The sequence below is a fragment of the Jaculus jaculus genome, chromosome 16 (assembly GCF_020740685.1).
Source record: "Jaculus jaculus isolate mJacJac1 chromosome 16, mJacJac1.mat.Y.cur, whole genome shotgun sequence".
Lineage (NCBI taxonomy): Eukaryota > Metazoa > Chordata > Mammalia > Rodentia > Dipodidae > Jaculus > Jaculus jaculus.
In genome coordinates, this window is record NC_059117.1 from 61,609,928 (window position 1) to 61,623,834 (window position 13,907).

The 13,907-nt window shown below is 46.9% G+C and overlaps 1 protein-coding gene across 3 annotated transcripts in view; it reads right to left on the reverse strand.

The window, feature by feature from the left end:
* The window catches only part of Thrb (thyroid hormone receptor beta), a 385,099-nt gene that overhangs the window by 23,707 nt on the left and 347,485 nt on the right, over positions 1–13,907 (reverse strand). For all 3 annotated transcript variants that reach the window (XM_045135632.1, XM_045135631.1, XM_045135630.1), the window contains 3 exons: positions 10,218–10,318; positions 3,303–3,450; positions 282–487 (listed from right to left, as the gene is read on the reverse strand). In XM_045135632.1, coding sequence (XP_044991567.1) covers positions 282–487; positions 3,303–3,450; positions 10,218–10,318 — 455 coding nt within the window. The remainder of the gene's footprint in view (positions 1–281; positions 488–3,302; positions 3,451–10,217; positions 10,319–13,907) is intronic.

The window sequence follows — 13,907 nt, forward strand, 5'->3', positions numbered from 1 at the left end:
AGGGGAAAGCCCACAGGTCATGAACTTTCCACATGAGCTGGTCTAGGCCTGGCCTCCTTATCAGCAAAGGCACAGTTAGGTAAGGAGCCTAGGACACAGACATAGCGGTCGCAGGGCTGTATGTCTCCCACATCCAGAAGGCAGGGCCTGGCCTCTCAGCATCAGGAAAGGGGACACTCACAGCAGCACCCTGGGGTGCTGAGGACTCCGAGTTGAGATAGAAAAATAAGACCACAAAAACCGTGAGTGTGAATGGTTAGTGTGAGTGTTGGCAATCTCACCAGGAATTTCCGCTTCTGCTTCCAGTGGCTTCCCTGTGCGTTGGTGGCCACGTGTGCCTCGGTGACCGTCTTGATGAGCTCCCATTCCTCATCCGTGGGCTCCGGCTTGTGCCCGATGGACTTCTGCAGCTCCTCCCGCCGCCTCTTCTCCCGGTTCTCCTCGATCAGCTTTCGCTTGGCCAGCCTCTTGCTGTCATCCAGCACCACTGGGGAATAAAGATGGGACATATGGACACTTGCAGGCTCCGGCTGGCCACACCCGGGCAAAGAGAGCCACACAGGGTGTCCAGGGTCACACAGGGACATCATCTCTCTTTGGTAGCAAGCAGCAAACTGCCTTTGGACTAGCTACCTGGCCAACATGAGCCCAGTGCCCAGCTCCCAACACCCACCAACTTTCTAGAACTGAGCTCAGAGTGAGCCCGGGCACTGGACGCCCAGTCCACAGGAGGAGGTCCTAAACCAGGAGGGAAGAAGAGAGACCAAAACCAATGCTACCCGTGGGATGGCCGGAAAATCAGCTGGGCAGTGATCTGAATTCACTGCACGGGCTTCTGTTCTCCTCTCCTCCCTTCAAGGGACTCTTAGTAAGGAGACATCCCATTAAAGAAAAGCCCTAGAGTGGCAAAGAGGCTCTGAACCCCTCCTCAGTGGGCAAGGACCCTCCATTCTTCACAGCTCCCTCAAGGGCTGAGGGAATGGGTCTAGGACTCCATCGAGTCTCACAGGTATTCACTCGACACTACCTCATACCTGTCAACCCTGCATGGTAGGTAAAGAAGGCAGGATTGGCATCTAAGAAAAACTTGAGCTTGAGTCCTAACACTTCTGCCCATGTGACTTCTAGTGAGTTTCTTATGCTGTTTAAACTTCCAAATCTTCTTCTATGACTGGGATCAGTAATGCCCACTGCACAGGGTGTTCAACATGATCATGAGACACAGCTTTATCATTTGTGGAAACTGGAGCAGTAATGGGAAACCTGCGTCTCTGTGGTGGTTTCTAAAGCCAAACTGTCACTGGACCATTAGTAACGACGGGTGGGATGCAAAGACTCAGGTTTTAGGTTGTAGGTGAGTTACAGCCCTCTATCACGAGAAAGGACCCAAGTGTCCAGCCTCACTCTGTCCTTCTGAAAAGGAGGGAGCTGACACAAGGAGGTCCTGACTTTGCCTAAAGCCACACAACAAGTCCATGGCAGAGTTGGGGAAGAAAAGCCAGCACTGGACTCCAGCTGTACAGCTCATCGTCTTGGACCAGGTACTGATGACTGGTAGAAAAAGATCAGACATACCAGGAAGAAGAGAACTGGGGCTCCCCACCGATCCCCACACACACTGCTAACCCCCGGGGCTTCTAGACTGGGTGGAATTGTTAAGTCACGTGAGCATTTGCAAACGTGAGTCCCTGGAAGTCACTTGGATTCACTTCTCCATATGTCCCAGTGTCCAGAGCCGCCCTTTCCTTCTGGTGTGCTGGGCTGCTGCCTTTGACTGGATGTGTGCTATGAGACAAGGGATGGTTTCCCACACCAGAGACCCAGCTTGACTCTGGAGCTCAGTGGCAGACCTGGGACTCGAGCAGAGGCAGAAGTTTGTGTGATGGTAAATCCGGAGCTCTTAAAATGCCTTATAAGCAAGTAAAGAAGCCACAAAATTCATCTCCACATTGGATGGACGATGAGTTCTTAGCCTCATGAATACCCTTATCCTAATGAAGTAATAAAGCAGGTATTGAAATAATAGTGATTGGTACAGTGACATCCGAACATCTGGTTCTGAGCTAACCCTATTCATGCATCCTGGTTAGACAAGTTTTCAAAGGTAAAGTTGTCCTGGGCCAAAGGTGCAGAATATCACTATTTCTAGCCTGACTAGATCTTCCTTATAACACAGTCTCCGTTCCATCTTCCTCATGAATAAAGGCAAGATATTCTGTGGATTTCTTGACCCCTCTGAGAGAATTCTATTTGTCACATAATGGAAACAATAAGCTATGACATCAGGAAGAATTCTGATTGCCATCTTTTCCCTTCCCTTCCCTTCCCTTCCCTTCCCTTCCCTTCCCTTCCCTTCCCTTCCCTTCCCTTCCCTTCCCTTCCCTTCCCTTCCCTTCCCTTCCCTTCCTTCCCTTCCCCGTCCTCCCCTCCCCTCCCTTCCTCTTCCCTTTCCTCCCTCCCTCCTCTTTCCTTCCTTCCTTCCTTCCTTCCTTCCTTCCTTCCTTCCTTCCTTCTTTCCTTTCTTTCTTTTACTTTTTCCTTTTTAATTAATGATTGGAACTCCTCACTAATGAGCAAAACACAATGGAAGTAGAAATCACTCTTACTGGCAAGGGGGAGGCCACATGTTCTGAGTGACAACTCTCTTCTTTTTATGATTAATTAATGTAACTGGTGTAAATCTCTTGCTCAGTGTGGGGAGGGCAGACCCCAGGGCTAATCTCACCACCATATGCTGTGGTGCTTTGAAAACTGCACAGAGCAACTTCAGCTCGAATGTCTTTTTGGCTAAAAATACAAGCAAGCCACGGCCGGGTGATTCATGACGGAACATTCAACTTTGAATTCTTCAGAAATTCCTGAACACAATGTTTTCTGCCAGTGCGCCACCTAAAAATAGTCCACCCAGTGGATTCCTGCCTCTGATTTTGAAAAACATATAGGGACTGGGCCCGGAGACTCTTGAGCCTGTGTGTGACATTTCCTCGGTCCATGATGAGCTGTATACTTTGTAGTGAGGCACCAGACAGGGATGCGGAAGGCTACCCTGTGAACACCACAGGTTTGATCTCGTGGCTCTCCCTCCCGCCGCTGGGTGCTTCGTATGTTAGGAGTAGATAAGGCAGGAGGAAGCAGCCCCGCCCCCCAGCAATCTTTCCCACCCTGTGCCAGCCTGGACACGGGGAGGAGGAAGGGGTGTGGAAAGAGAAGCGGTCCCCTTCTTTCCATAAGGGTCCTTGCTTTCTTGGTTGATCTTGAGGCAAAACTCAAATAAAAAAAACAAATGAAAACCATCTACTTACAATCTGTTGCCATGCCAACGTAGATGCATTTCTTAAAACGACACTCCTGGCACTGATTCCGTGTGACTTTGTCTATGACACACTTTCCTTCATATTTACAGGAATACGATGGGTGGAGGTTCTTCTGAATGGTTCTTCTAAAGAAACCCTAGATCAGAACGAAAGACCGAAGACAGTGGGCTCATCCCTTCTGAAGATAAGTGACGCTGCGACTGTGTGTCCACATCCAGGCGAGGTCAGTCATTGCGACCCTTGGCCTGGATTTGGGCTTAGGTCCTCCAACGCAGGGCAGGGGCCAGAGGAGCAGGAGGTGCCTGGCATAGGACTGCAGGGTTCTACTCTGGCAATTATACAAGAAGAGGGAGCTACTGGGAGAAGCTGGTGCTTGCTTTGTAAAGTTTGTTTATTTATTTATTTGAGAAAGAGAAAGAGGAAGAGAGACACAGAGAGGGAGAGAGAATATGGGTGCACCAGGGCTTCCAGCCACTGTAATCGAACTCCAGATGCTTGCCCTACCTTGTGTCTAGGTGGGGAATGCAGAATTGAACCTGAATCCTTAGGCTTCTCAGGCAAGCACCTTAACCGACAAGCCATCTCTCCAGCCCTTGCTTTTATTTTTTTCTATACATTGAATGATAGAAGTTATTATTATTACTATTATTTTGTTTTTCTAGGTAGGGTCTCATTCTAGCTCAGGCTGACCTGAAATTCATTCTGTAGTCTCAGGGTGGCCTTGAACTCATGGCAATCCTCCTACTTCTGCCTCCCAAGTGCTAGGATTAAAGGCATGTGCCACCATGCCCGACAGAAGTTATTTATTTGATAGGGAGTTAGAATTATGTTGTTAAATTAAGATAATGAAGAGCTTTATTACTTTATCCTGGGAAGCATGATACTTGACTAATAATTTAATTGTTTAAGGTATATGATATACTTGAAAGAAAATGTTTTTAGCAAACCCATCACTATGTGTACAATGAATATACACCCTAATACTTTAGAAATTGTTTGGTAATTAAATAGATGCTTTCATTACATTTAGAGATTTCATTTAATGCCTGTTTTGACTCTTGAGATGGCCATAATCAACTCCCTTAACCTTTCAGAGAACAGCCCTTGAAGACTAGAAAATTCCTGGATTTCTATCAAATATGTCCCACACCTTTTTGCATGATGGGTTTTCTTTTCATAACTCCTCATTTCCTCCATTATCTATAGACATGTGAGTTCAATGTGTTTCTTTCTCTCTGAGGAATGCTATTTGGCTCATGCTGGCTGATTCATGGAACTCTCAAGGGGGTTATTTATTTTGAGACAGGGTCTCGCTATGTAGCTAAGGCTGGCCTGGAACTCTAAGCAGTCCACACTGGCCTCAAGATCTTCCGGCTCCCACCTTCCCAGTGCTGGATTTCAGGCACATGCTATCACACTGGCCTCAAGATCTTCCGGCTCCCACCTTCCCAGTGCTGGATTTCAGGCACATGCTATCACACTGGCCTCAAGATCTTCCGGCTCCCACCTTCCCAGTGCTGGATTTCAGGCACATGCTACCACACTGGCCTCAAGGATCTTACACTAGAACCTTTCTGGACATGATCTCTAAGTCCTGGCAGCTGTACTCTGAATTACAGGAATTAATAAAGGCAATGAGTATTTGTGGTGAGGGCATGACATAGTGCTGGAGGTGATTTATATATCCTTCTGTCTGTCCCACACCTTATATGAGAAGTACTTGTAATATTTCCATTGTAGGGATTAAAAACCAGAAACAGGGCTGGAGAAATGGATTAGTGGTTAAGGTGTTCTTGCCTGCGAAGCCAAAGGACCCAGATTTGGTCCTCCAGGACCCACGTAAGCCAGATGCACAAGGGGCACATGCATCTGGAGTTCATTTGCAATGGCTAGAGGTCCTGGCATGCTCATTCTCTCTCTGTCTGCTTCTCTTCTCTCTCTCTGCTTGTAAATAATAATAATAAAAAAAAGCCCTGAAACAGGTTAAGTCACTTTCCCCAGATTGTATGATCACTTGACAGGCAATCCACAAGTTGTATTCCATTTTTTTTTTTTTCTTTTGAGACAGAGTCTCACTATGTAATCTGGGCTGGCCTAGAGCTCTCTATGTAGCTCACTCTGGCCTTGAACTTGTGATTTTCTTTCCTTAGGCTCCAAGGGCTGGGATTCCAGATGAGTACAATAGCACCCAGTAGTTCTCCAGATGTTATCTGCTCAACTGCTCACATGATGTAAACTGAAGCAAATATGCTGTATTACTTAGATGAACAGATTGTCAATCATTACCTCTCATCTAGTCCTCAGAAATCATCACTTAACCCACTCTGGTAGACTAGCAAGTTCTGAAGGAGTTCACTGCTAAAATACAAAGGGACCTCTTCCTTAGTGAAAATCAGTTGACCTAGATTCTGCCTACTTTCTTAATCTTGTTTAATATTGTTGGCTTTGGTGATAGACATAGTACATAGTCCTCACTGGTGATAAAAAGCTATTTCTTTTAAAAAATATTTTATTGGGGCTGGAGAGATGGCTTAGCAGTTAAGGAACTTGCCTGTAAAGCCAAAGGACTTAGGTTTGATTCCCCAGGACCCATTTAAGCCAGATACACAAGGTGGCACATGCATTTGGAGTTTGTTTGCAGTGGCTGGAGGCCCTGGTGCACCCATTCTCTCTGTCTCTCAAATAAATAAATAGAAATAAAAAATATTTTTATTTCTTTATGAGAGAAAGAGAGAGGGAGAGAGAGAGAGAGGGAGAGAGAGAGAGAGAGAGAGAGAGAGAGAGAGAGAGAGAGAGAGAATGGGCATGCTAGGGCCTCTAGCCATTGCAAATGAACTCCAGACGCATGTACTACTTTGTGCTTCTGGCTTACATGGGTCCGGGGGAATTGAACCTGGGTCCTCTGGCTTTGCAGGAAAGAGCCTTAACTGTTAAGTCATCTCTCCAGACCAAAAACGTTTCCTTTTAATGAAAAGGTCTGAAGTGGGATTTTACCCTAGACAAATGGAATGAAAGTGGGAGGCATCAGGAGTAACTCAGAAGTTATACTTGATCTTGAGGCCTGTGTGTAAATCCTTTATCAAGACCTCCATTGCTTAATCCTAACAGCATTTGGGTCTTGAGCCCTTGAACACCTGTGTGCACGTGACTGAAGATGGGATGGCAGTGACAGACTCGGGAACCCCACACAGCAGCTACTGCAGATGCTAGTCACGTGGCCTAGCCAGCAGAGGCATTACAGTGCTCCCCTCCCTTCATGTCACAGGAGTGAAGTGCAAGCTTCCCTGTGGCTCTCCGCCTCTCTGTCTTCTCTGTCCAAGCAGGGCAGAGGGGACAAAAGCAAAGAAACCCAGTGATTTCTGGCAAGATGAACATCACGGATTCACAGGGGCAGGACAGCACCCCCACTCTGGAGAAGGCCATGGTTCCCTGTAGGGAAAATGCCAGAGTTCCAGCCCATCAGTGAAAAGGCGTCAGAAACAAAGACAGACCCTCCCTCCTTCACCTGGAAGCCTACCCGGTCAGCCCCAAGGGAGAGACGCCAAAACAAGGGAGAATCACCCCTCATGGCTGCCCTGCGTGCTCCTGAGTAGAATGAAAGAACTGATATTTTGTGGCTTGCTATAGTGTTACTACCTCTGGTGGGTTTTTTCTTGGATATTTAGTGGACTTTTGAGCTGTCTCAAAGCAACTTTTGTTTTGTTTTTCGAGGTAGGGTCTCACTGTAGCTCAGGCTGACCTGGAATTCACTATGTAGTCTCAGGGTGGCTTCGAACTCACAGTGATCCTCCTACCTCTGCCTCCTGAGTGCTGGGATTAAAGGTGTGCGCCACCACGTCCGGCTCAAAGCATCTTTTGACATAGGATTACGGGCCACACCTGGTCTTTTAAAAAGTGGTGTGGAGGTATGCTTGAATTCAAGACATTTATTAAAAAAATTATTTTAGTGGTTAGAGGTGCAGCTCAGTGGCTGAGCATTGTGAATCTCTGGGTTCAATCCTCAGGACCAATGCCACCACCCCCCCCCCCCCAAGTCCTCCTCGTAGAACTGAGAGGACAAAGACAAAGCCTGGGGCGTAAGTAAGGACATAGATCTCATTACTTTATTGGTGAGAAAAGCCTCGAATTTACGAATTAACACCGGACATGCACACAGAGATGGGCTAGACTCGTTTCTTAGTGACCCCAGATCATGACTAACGAGATACAAGGATCCAAGAGTCACTGCCTGGGCTTAGTATGCTGGGACTGTTAAGTTTGTCTTTCTTGGAAAACAATTTGCTGTGAGGCAACATTAACCTTCTTTCTAAAATAAGTGAGAAAGCTGCACAGCTGATGCATCCCCACAGAGACACCACCTCCACCGCGGTCCGCTGTCGCCAGGGCAGGCACAGTCCGACCAAGCAGGTTGTTTGGGGTAGAAATATTAACTAGCAGGGTTCAATAAACATGGCATGAAGCACAACCCCTTGCTTTTTTTTTTTTTTTTGCCAGTCTTAAAAACCATGTTTCATTTGGAAAAACAGGACTCTCATCTCAGGCACAGGTATAGAGCACTCTTGTCACATAATGTTTCTAGTAAGAGCACCTCAGCTGAGCCAGGCCCCAAACACCCAGTGACATTGGACAAAGAGGTTGGTGGCCTTGCGGGGCTGGGACAGGGTGAAGCAGCGCCTTTTCCTCTGGAAGGGCACTTTCTGGACCTGTGTTCAGTGTTCCGTAAGGCATGTCCAGCCTTTCAATTCCCTTTGGGGAGTTAAATATGAAATGAACCTTTCATTAGCTTCTCTCCCAACATTCCAAATTTATTACATGAGAACAATTTAAAAGAATTTCAGAGCTACATAATCAGGCAGGTTAACATTTAACTATCAAGGTTAATTTAGAAAAAAAATAAAAAAGGTCAGTTACTGAGCTTCGGGAACAACAGCATGTACCTAAAACTAGATAGTTTCATTCTTTTCTTTGTGTGTGATTATGTGCTGCTAGGAATAAAGCCCAGGGCCTTCCTCACGTTAGGCTACTTTTCTCCCAGGCCTTTGATGTGCTGTTTTTTTTTTTTTGGTTTTTCGAGGTAGGGTTTCACTCTGGCTCAGGCTGACCTGGAATTCACTATGTAGTCTCAGGGTGGCCTCGAACTCACGGCGATCCTCCTACCTCTGCCTCCCGAGTGCTGGGATTAAAGGCGTGTGCTACCACGCCCGGCTAGTGCTGTTTAGAGATAGGGTCTCACCAGGTTGAACTTTACAGTCTCCTGTCTCAGCCCCTACCACCCTGAGGCAGGCTTGGGCCACCAGGCTCAGCTAGTTTCATTACCTTCAAGTGAAACCAGTACAACCGCTTTTGAGAGATGGTCTGCAAGACTCGTGACAAATAAACAGCCAGGACTTCCTTGTGACTAGCTCTGTGAAATTCCCCAGACTTGATTGCTACAGAAACAATGGTAACCGTTAACATAGTCTTTTTGCCAACTGCAAAATCCAGATCAAAGGGTCTGGGAGCCGGAGGGTCCCTGGCACCTCTGAGGTCACGTCCCCGCTTCCCGCGCTGCAGACCAGGCCCTCATGCTACATTTGTGTCCACGGTCTCACTGCTTCTCCCAGGGGACCCGTCTCGTGCACTGGACACAGACAACTTGCGTGGAAAATCCCCCACTAGCGAAATGGAGCCCACCTAGGCTTGAATTGCACTAACCTGTTAAATTTTGAGGGTTTAGAAGGTTAGGGCAGGAGGAAAGGAGGGCCTCTGGGAAAGGGAAGAAGAGAGGAAGTAAGTTAGGGCGAGTAAGGAAGAGGAAAAGGGAGATTTTTTTTCTTCTACAAACTTCTGTACAAGCTTCACTTTAGGATTTACACATGGTGGTGGTTTTTAAATATAAAAGGTAAATAAAACATTTCACAGGGAGATTAAAAGTCCTTCCCTGAGTTAAAGACATCCCCTATTTTCAAAGCATCAGCTGAAACTGAGGTGCTCTGGCCTGGGCTTTTGTATGTTATGATTAACTCTGTTTTCTAGGCTAGGCTGATGGAAATGAGATCTTTTTCATCAAGCTCATCTTATTTTGCTGATGACAACTGGAATTTGGCAGGTGTAGGCTCACTTTTGGGAAGAAAATGGACCTGTATGTTCCTGTCAAAAATCTCCTGAAGGAAGGTTTGCAGAACACAAAACTATCTGGTGGGCAACTGGTCTCTACTCACTGCAGATTCTGCTGAAAGCCACTTTGGATAAATGCCAGAATGTAATTAAGTCTAAGTAGTCTCAAAGATACTTCCTTATGGAACCCTCTAAAAGTGAAAAGCTGGGCGTGGTGGTGCATGCCTTTAATCCTAGCACCGGAAGGCTGAGGTAAGAGGATCACCGTGAGTTCAAGGCCACTCTGAGACTACATAGTGAATTCTAGGTTAGCCTGGGCTAGAGTGAAACCCTCCTTCTAGAAATAAAAAGTGAGTATATTTATCAGATTAGTAGTAGAAACAAGCTGTGGAGGCTCAAACCCTGTCTCCTTAAACATTGTCGTTAAACAGGAGGAGACAGTTCTAGACTGAATTGATCGTATAGTTGAAAACAGGCTTTTTAAAACCCAGATTATTACTAATTTCATCTCCTTTAGTTTTATTTCTGTATTAAGAGCACTTGATTCACTTACGATATTATAGTATATAATATTTGTGATAATAACAATAATCTTACAAAAGAGGTAAGGAAACCAGATATCACACTCTTGCAAATTTCATTCAGTTACTTGTGATTTGGGGCAAAAGGACAACTCAGACCCCGAGCTCCTGGGAAGCGAAGCTGATGCCTGGAGCCCTGCGATTTTGGAGTTCGGGTTGAACGTGAGCTTGAACCTAACGCTGAATTGCAGTAAAGCTTGGGAGGAGGATGGGCGCGGACACTCACCTTGCAGCCTTCACATGTGATGCAGCGGTAGTGGTAGCCTGTGGCTTTGTCGCCGCACACCACACACAGCTCATCCTTGTCTAGGTAGCTGGGGATGTACCCTGCGAAGAGGATGCAGAGAGGAAGGTGAGGAAAGAACACGTGAACGCGAAGGCCCTGTAGCTGAGTCTGTCCAACCAGGGACTTAGTGAAGCCAAGCCGTGAGTCACGCTTCCGAGAACAGCGGCCTGGGGGGCCCAAGGCCTTCGGGACAGGTGGGCTTCTGCTTGCTGCGCACGGCCACCACTTATGAAGGCTGCGGAAGCTCAGGGTTCATTGGGGGGAGAAAGGCCAGCACTTGAGCGCTGTAGGGCAGGTATCCGAGTTCTGGATGACAGAGACTCTTTGACAAGACTGTTTCAGAACTTGGGACTCGATCCACTTTGTCGTTAAGACCTTGTGCAATGAATTGGTAGGCCTTTTTGGCTAGAGTGGACAAGCACTTCTGAGGCTAAAAAGCTGGCCCTTGGGGGTTGGGCCTCCCCCACATCACACTGGAAACAACAGAGACTGACTGATGCCCAGGCCTCTATGTCCTTATCCTGGTCTTTTTCTAAGCGTACAAGTGCTTAAGTAGAACGAACAAGGTGGCTTAAATTAGCTTACTTAGTAAACTTGTGATATTATAGCACATAATCTTGCAAATGCTAGGCAGAAGGAATAGAAGTTCTATGGATTAAGGAACTACCATCCAATCATGATGACTGTCTTTGAGAGGATATTTTTAGGCTCCCATGCCCCCCTGAATGCACCGATCTTGTCTGATCTTGGAAGCTGAGCAGGGTTGACCTGGTTAGTGCTTGGATGGGAAAGTATGTTTTAGTGGGTTGCTTAAACTTCCTGGACCCAGGAATCTAAGATTAAAAGCAAACCCAGGAGCTGTCTGCTTCCCACTCATCTCTGCTTCTTTCCCTCCCACGTGGAGCATGTGGCCACACACCGGAAGTGCTCCAGAGGGCAGTTGCAGGTGTGAGTGCCACAGGAGCACATCATTGCGGACGAGACCAAAGTGTCCACAGGAGGCACACAGCGGCTGGGATGTGAAGGGAGAGGAGAAAACAAAACTATCCTTCCTCCTGATAAAGGTGCTCAGGAAGTTTGTTGGCCTGTGAACTCAGTTTTAATAAAGAAGGGTTAGGTTGAAATGATTGCCACTTATTGAATGTTTTATCATTCCATTTTCATCTACCTTTTATTATACCAGGTCCCAGACAGCTTACATTCTAAATACGAAAAAAGCCACAAAGAAAACAGGAGAAAATGAATCTTTCCCATACTTTCTTAGAAATGATTTTGCACAGACTTTAATTTAGGAAAAGTACCACCTCTCAGGAGGCAGCTAAGTGACTGCAGAGTGAGATGTGGTAATGACCAGGATGACAGCTTTAAATATCACAGCTTTTCTTAGTTTACTTTTGCATCAGCCACAGGGTGATTCATCTGCGGAGTTCAAGATTTCCATCTTACAAAAGAGAATTCTGGGAGGAGAAGACGAACCAGAATGGCCTGTGGGCCTTCCGTCACTCAGCTCCTGACGACTTCTGCTACTTATTCAGCACGTGCTACGGTGGGCCTCATGAGCATCAAAGCATGCAACATGTGGTTTCTTCCTGTGTGAAGTGCGGAAGGAGCACATAAGCAAATGGCTCTGTCTCTCTAGTTCTGGCCATTGCTCAGCAAGGGGAAAGATGAAGATGAAGAAAAGAACATGAGGAAAGTCGGGCATGGTGGCGCACGCCTTTAATCCCAGCACTTGGGAGGCAGAGGTAGGAGGATCTCCATGAGTTCGAGGTCACCCTGAGACTCCTTAGTGAATTCCAGGTCAGCCTGGGCTACAGTGAGACCCTACCTCAAAACACACAAAAAAAGAAAGAACATGAGAAGGTCAACATCACTGGGGTGAAGTGAATTTGACACCACCTCAATAACCAGGGCTCACTGGGATGGTGTGATGGCGCCTCTGCATTGTCTGCGTGAGTGGACTTAGGACCATTTGGAGGGAGGTGTGTCTGTGAGGACCTTTCCGTAGAAGTTTAACTGAGGTGGGAAGACCTGCCCTGGAGGTGGGGGGCACCGCCCCACAGGCTGAGTCACAGGAAGGGCGGGGAGCAAGCTGAGCGCTGGCATTCCTGCCTCTGCTTCCTGACTGAGGAAAGGACGTGACCATCTGCCTCACACTCCTGCTGCCACAGCCAGCGACACTGCCGCAGCCACCACGGAGGAGTGTACCCCGCGACCTGGGAGCCGAAATAAACCCTCCCTTCACTTGCTTTGGTCAGACATTTGGTGACAGCAACAGAAAAGCAAGTAGCAGAATACCCCCACAGGCGAGGTACAAAACACAAGGTAACTTTTAGGCAACACTGTAATCAAGTTGTTGACATGAACATCTTGGAAGCACAGGTACTCTGTGGCCTCTTACACTTCTCAACACATGCACTGATCCAACAGAGTAGAGACATTCGAGTTCTAGGTCTCAAGTCCAGACTTCGGGGATGAGGAGGAATCAGGCGAGATCGCGCCCCGTAATCTCAGAAGCCAACTGAACACAGTGTGCCTTGTGGGACATGCCTTGGGAGAGGAGAGGCCACATGGTGTTGGGAACAATAACTATACTTGGAAAGATGCAGGTAGTACATCTTCCTTCTACCTGCCTGGGGCTCACCACACCTGCTGGCTTTATCTGTTGGCACTAGAGGGATGCCAAGGAGTCCCCCCTCTTAGCGGATCAATGGTTTATTCACTTGTGCCTCTTTGACCTTGAAGGCTCTTGTGAACTCAAGCCCAGTGTGAATCCATGGAATAGAAAGGGCTCTGCTCATATTCTCACTGATGAGGGAGAATTTCTTTCTTATTTTTGCCAGGTTATTTTCCTCGTGAGTGGAGGTGATCAAATGTCTTTCATGAAATCATCCAACCTTCTAAAGAAGCATCTACTTGAGCTGGTGGCATTTGCTTCTGTTTATTACACTTCTGTTATTACACCAAATCACTTACTTTTCTCCCCAATTTTAACTTTGAGCAGTATCATTTATTTAAAATGGTCACCACAAGTAATGATGCATCTATCATTGGGCCCGAGTTCACTGTTGACTTGTAAGTCAACACATCCCTCACAGGGTGACTAGGTAGGCAGGAATTCTGCTCCTGTTACTGGATGTACCTGATGATATCACAGGCTCTCTAGTTCTCCCAGGCAATGGTCTCAGCTCTTGGTGTTTGATTGCATGGACTCCATATATCCCCCTTTTACACCAAATAAGTTACATGCTGGCCAGTATGCCCTAAAAAGGCAAGTACACTGGCAATGTTAGCTTTGTTGACAATCATGGACTCTAGTGGGTACCATAAAGTTAGCCTGGACACAGAGGTGAGGTGCACTCTTGAAGCCACATTCACCTGGTCCCCATCAGAGAGGCTATGGGAAGTTATCCCCTCAGAAAGCAATGGAGACCCAAGATGACACATGACACTTCAAAGGTGACATATTTTCCCAGCTCCTATTAGCTCAAATGATGAACTCTCTCCTGCCATTTCATCAAGCATATAAGTATATAGCATCATTTTTTTGTTTGTTTTAAAGAGAGAGAGAGAGAGAGAGAGAGAGAGAGAGAGAGAGAGAGAGAGAGAGGGAGAAAATGGGCGTGCCAG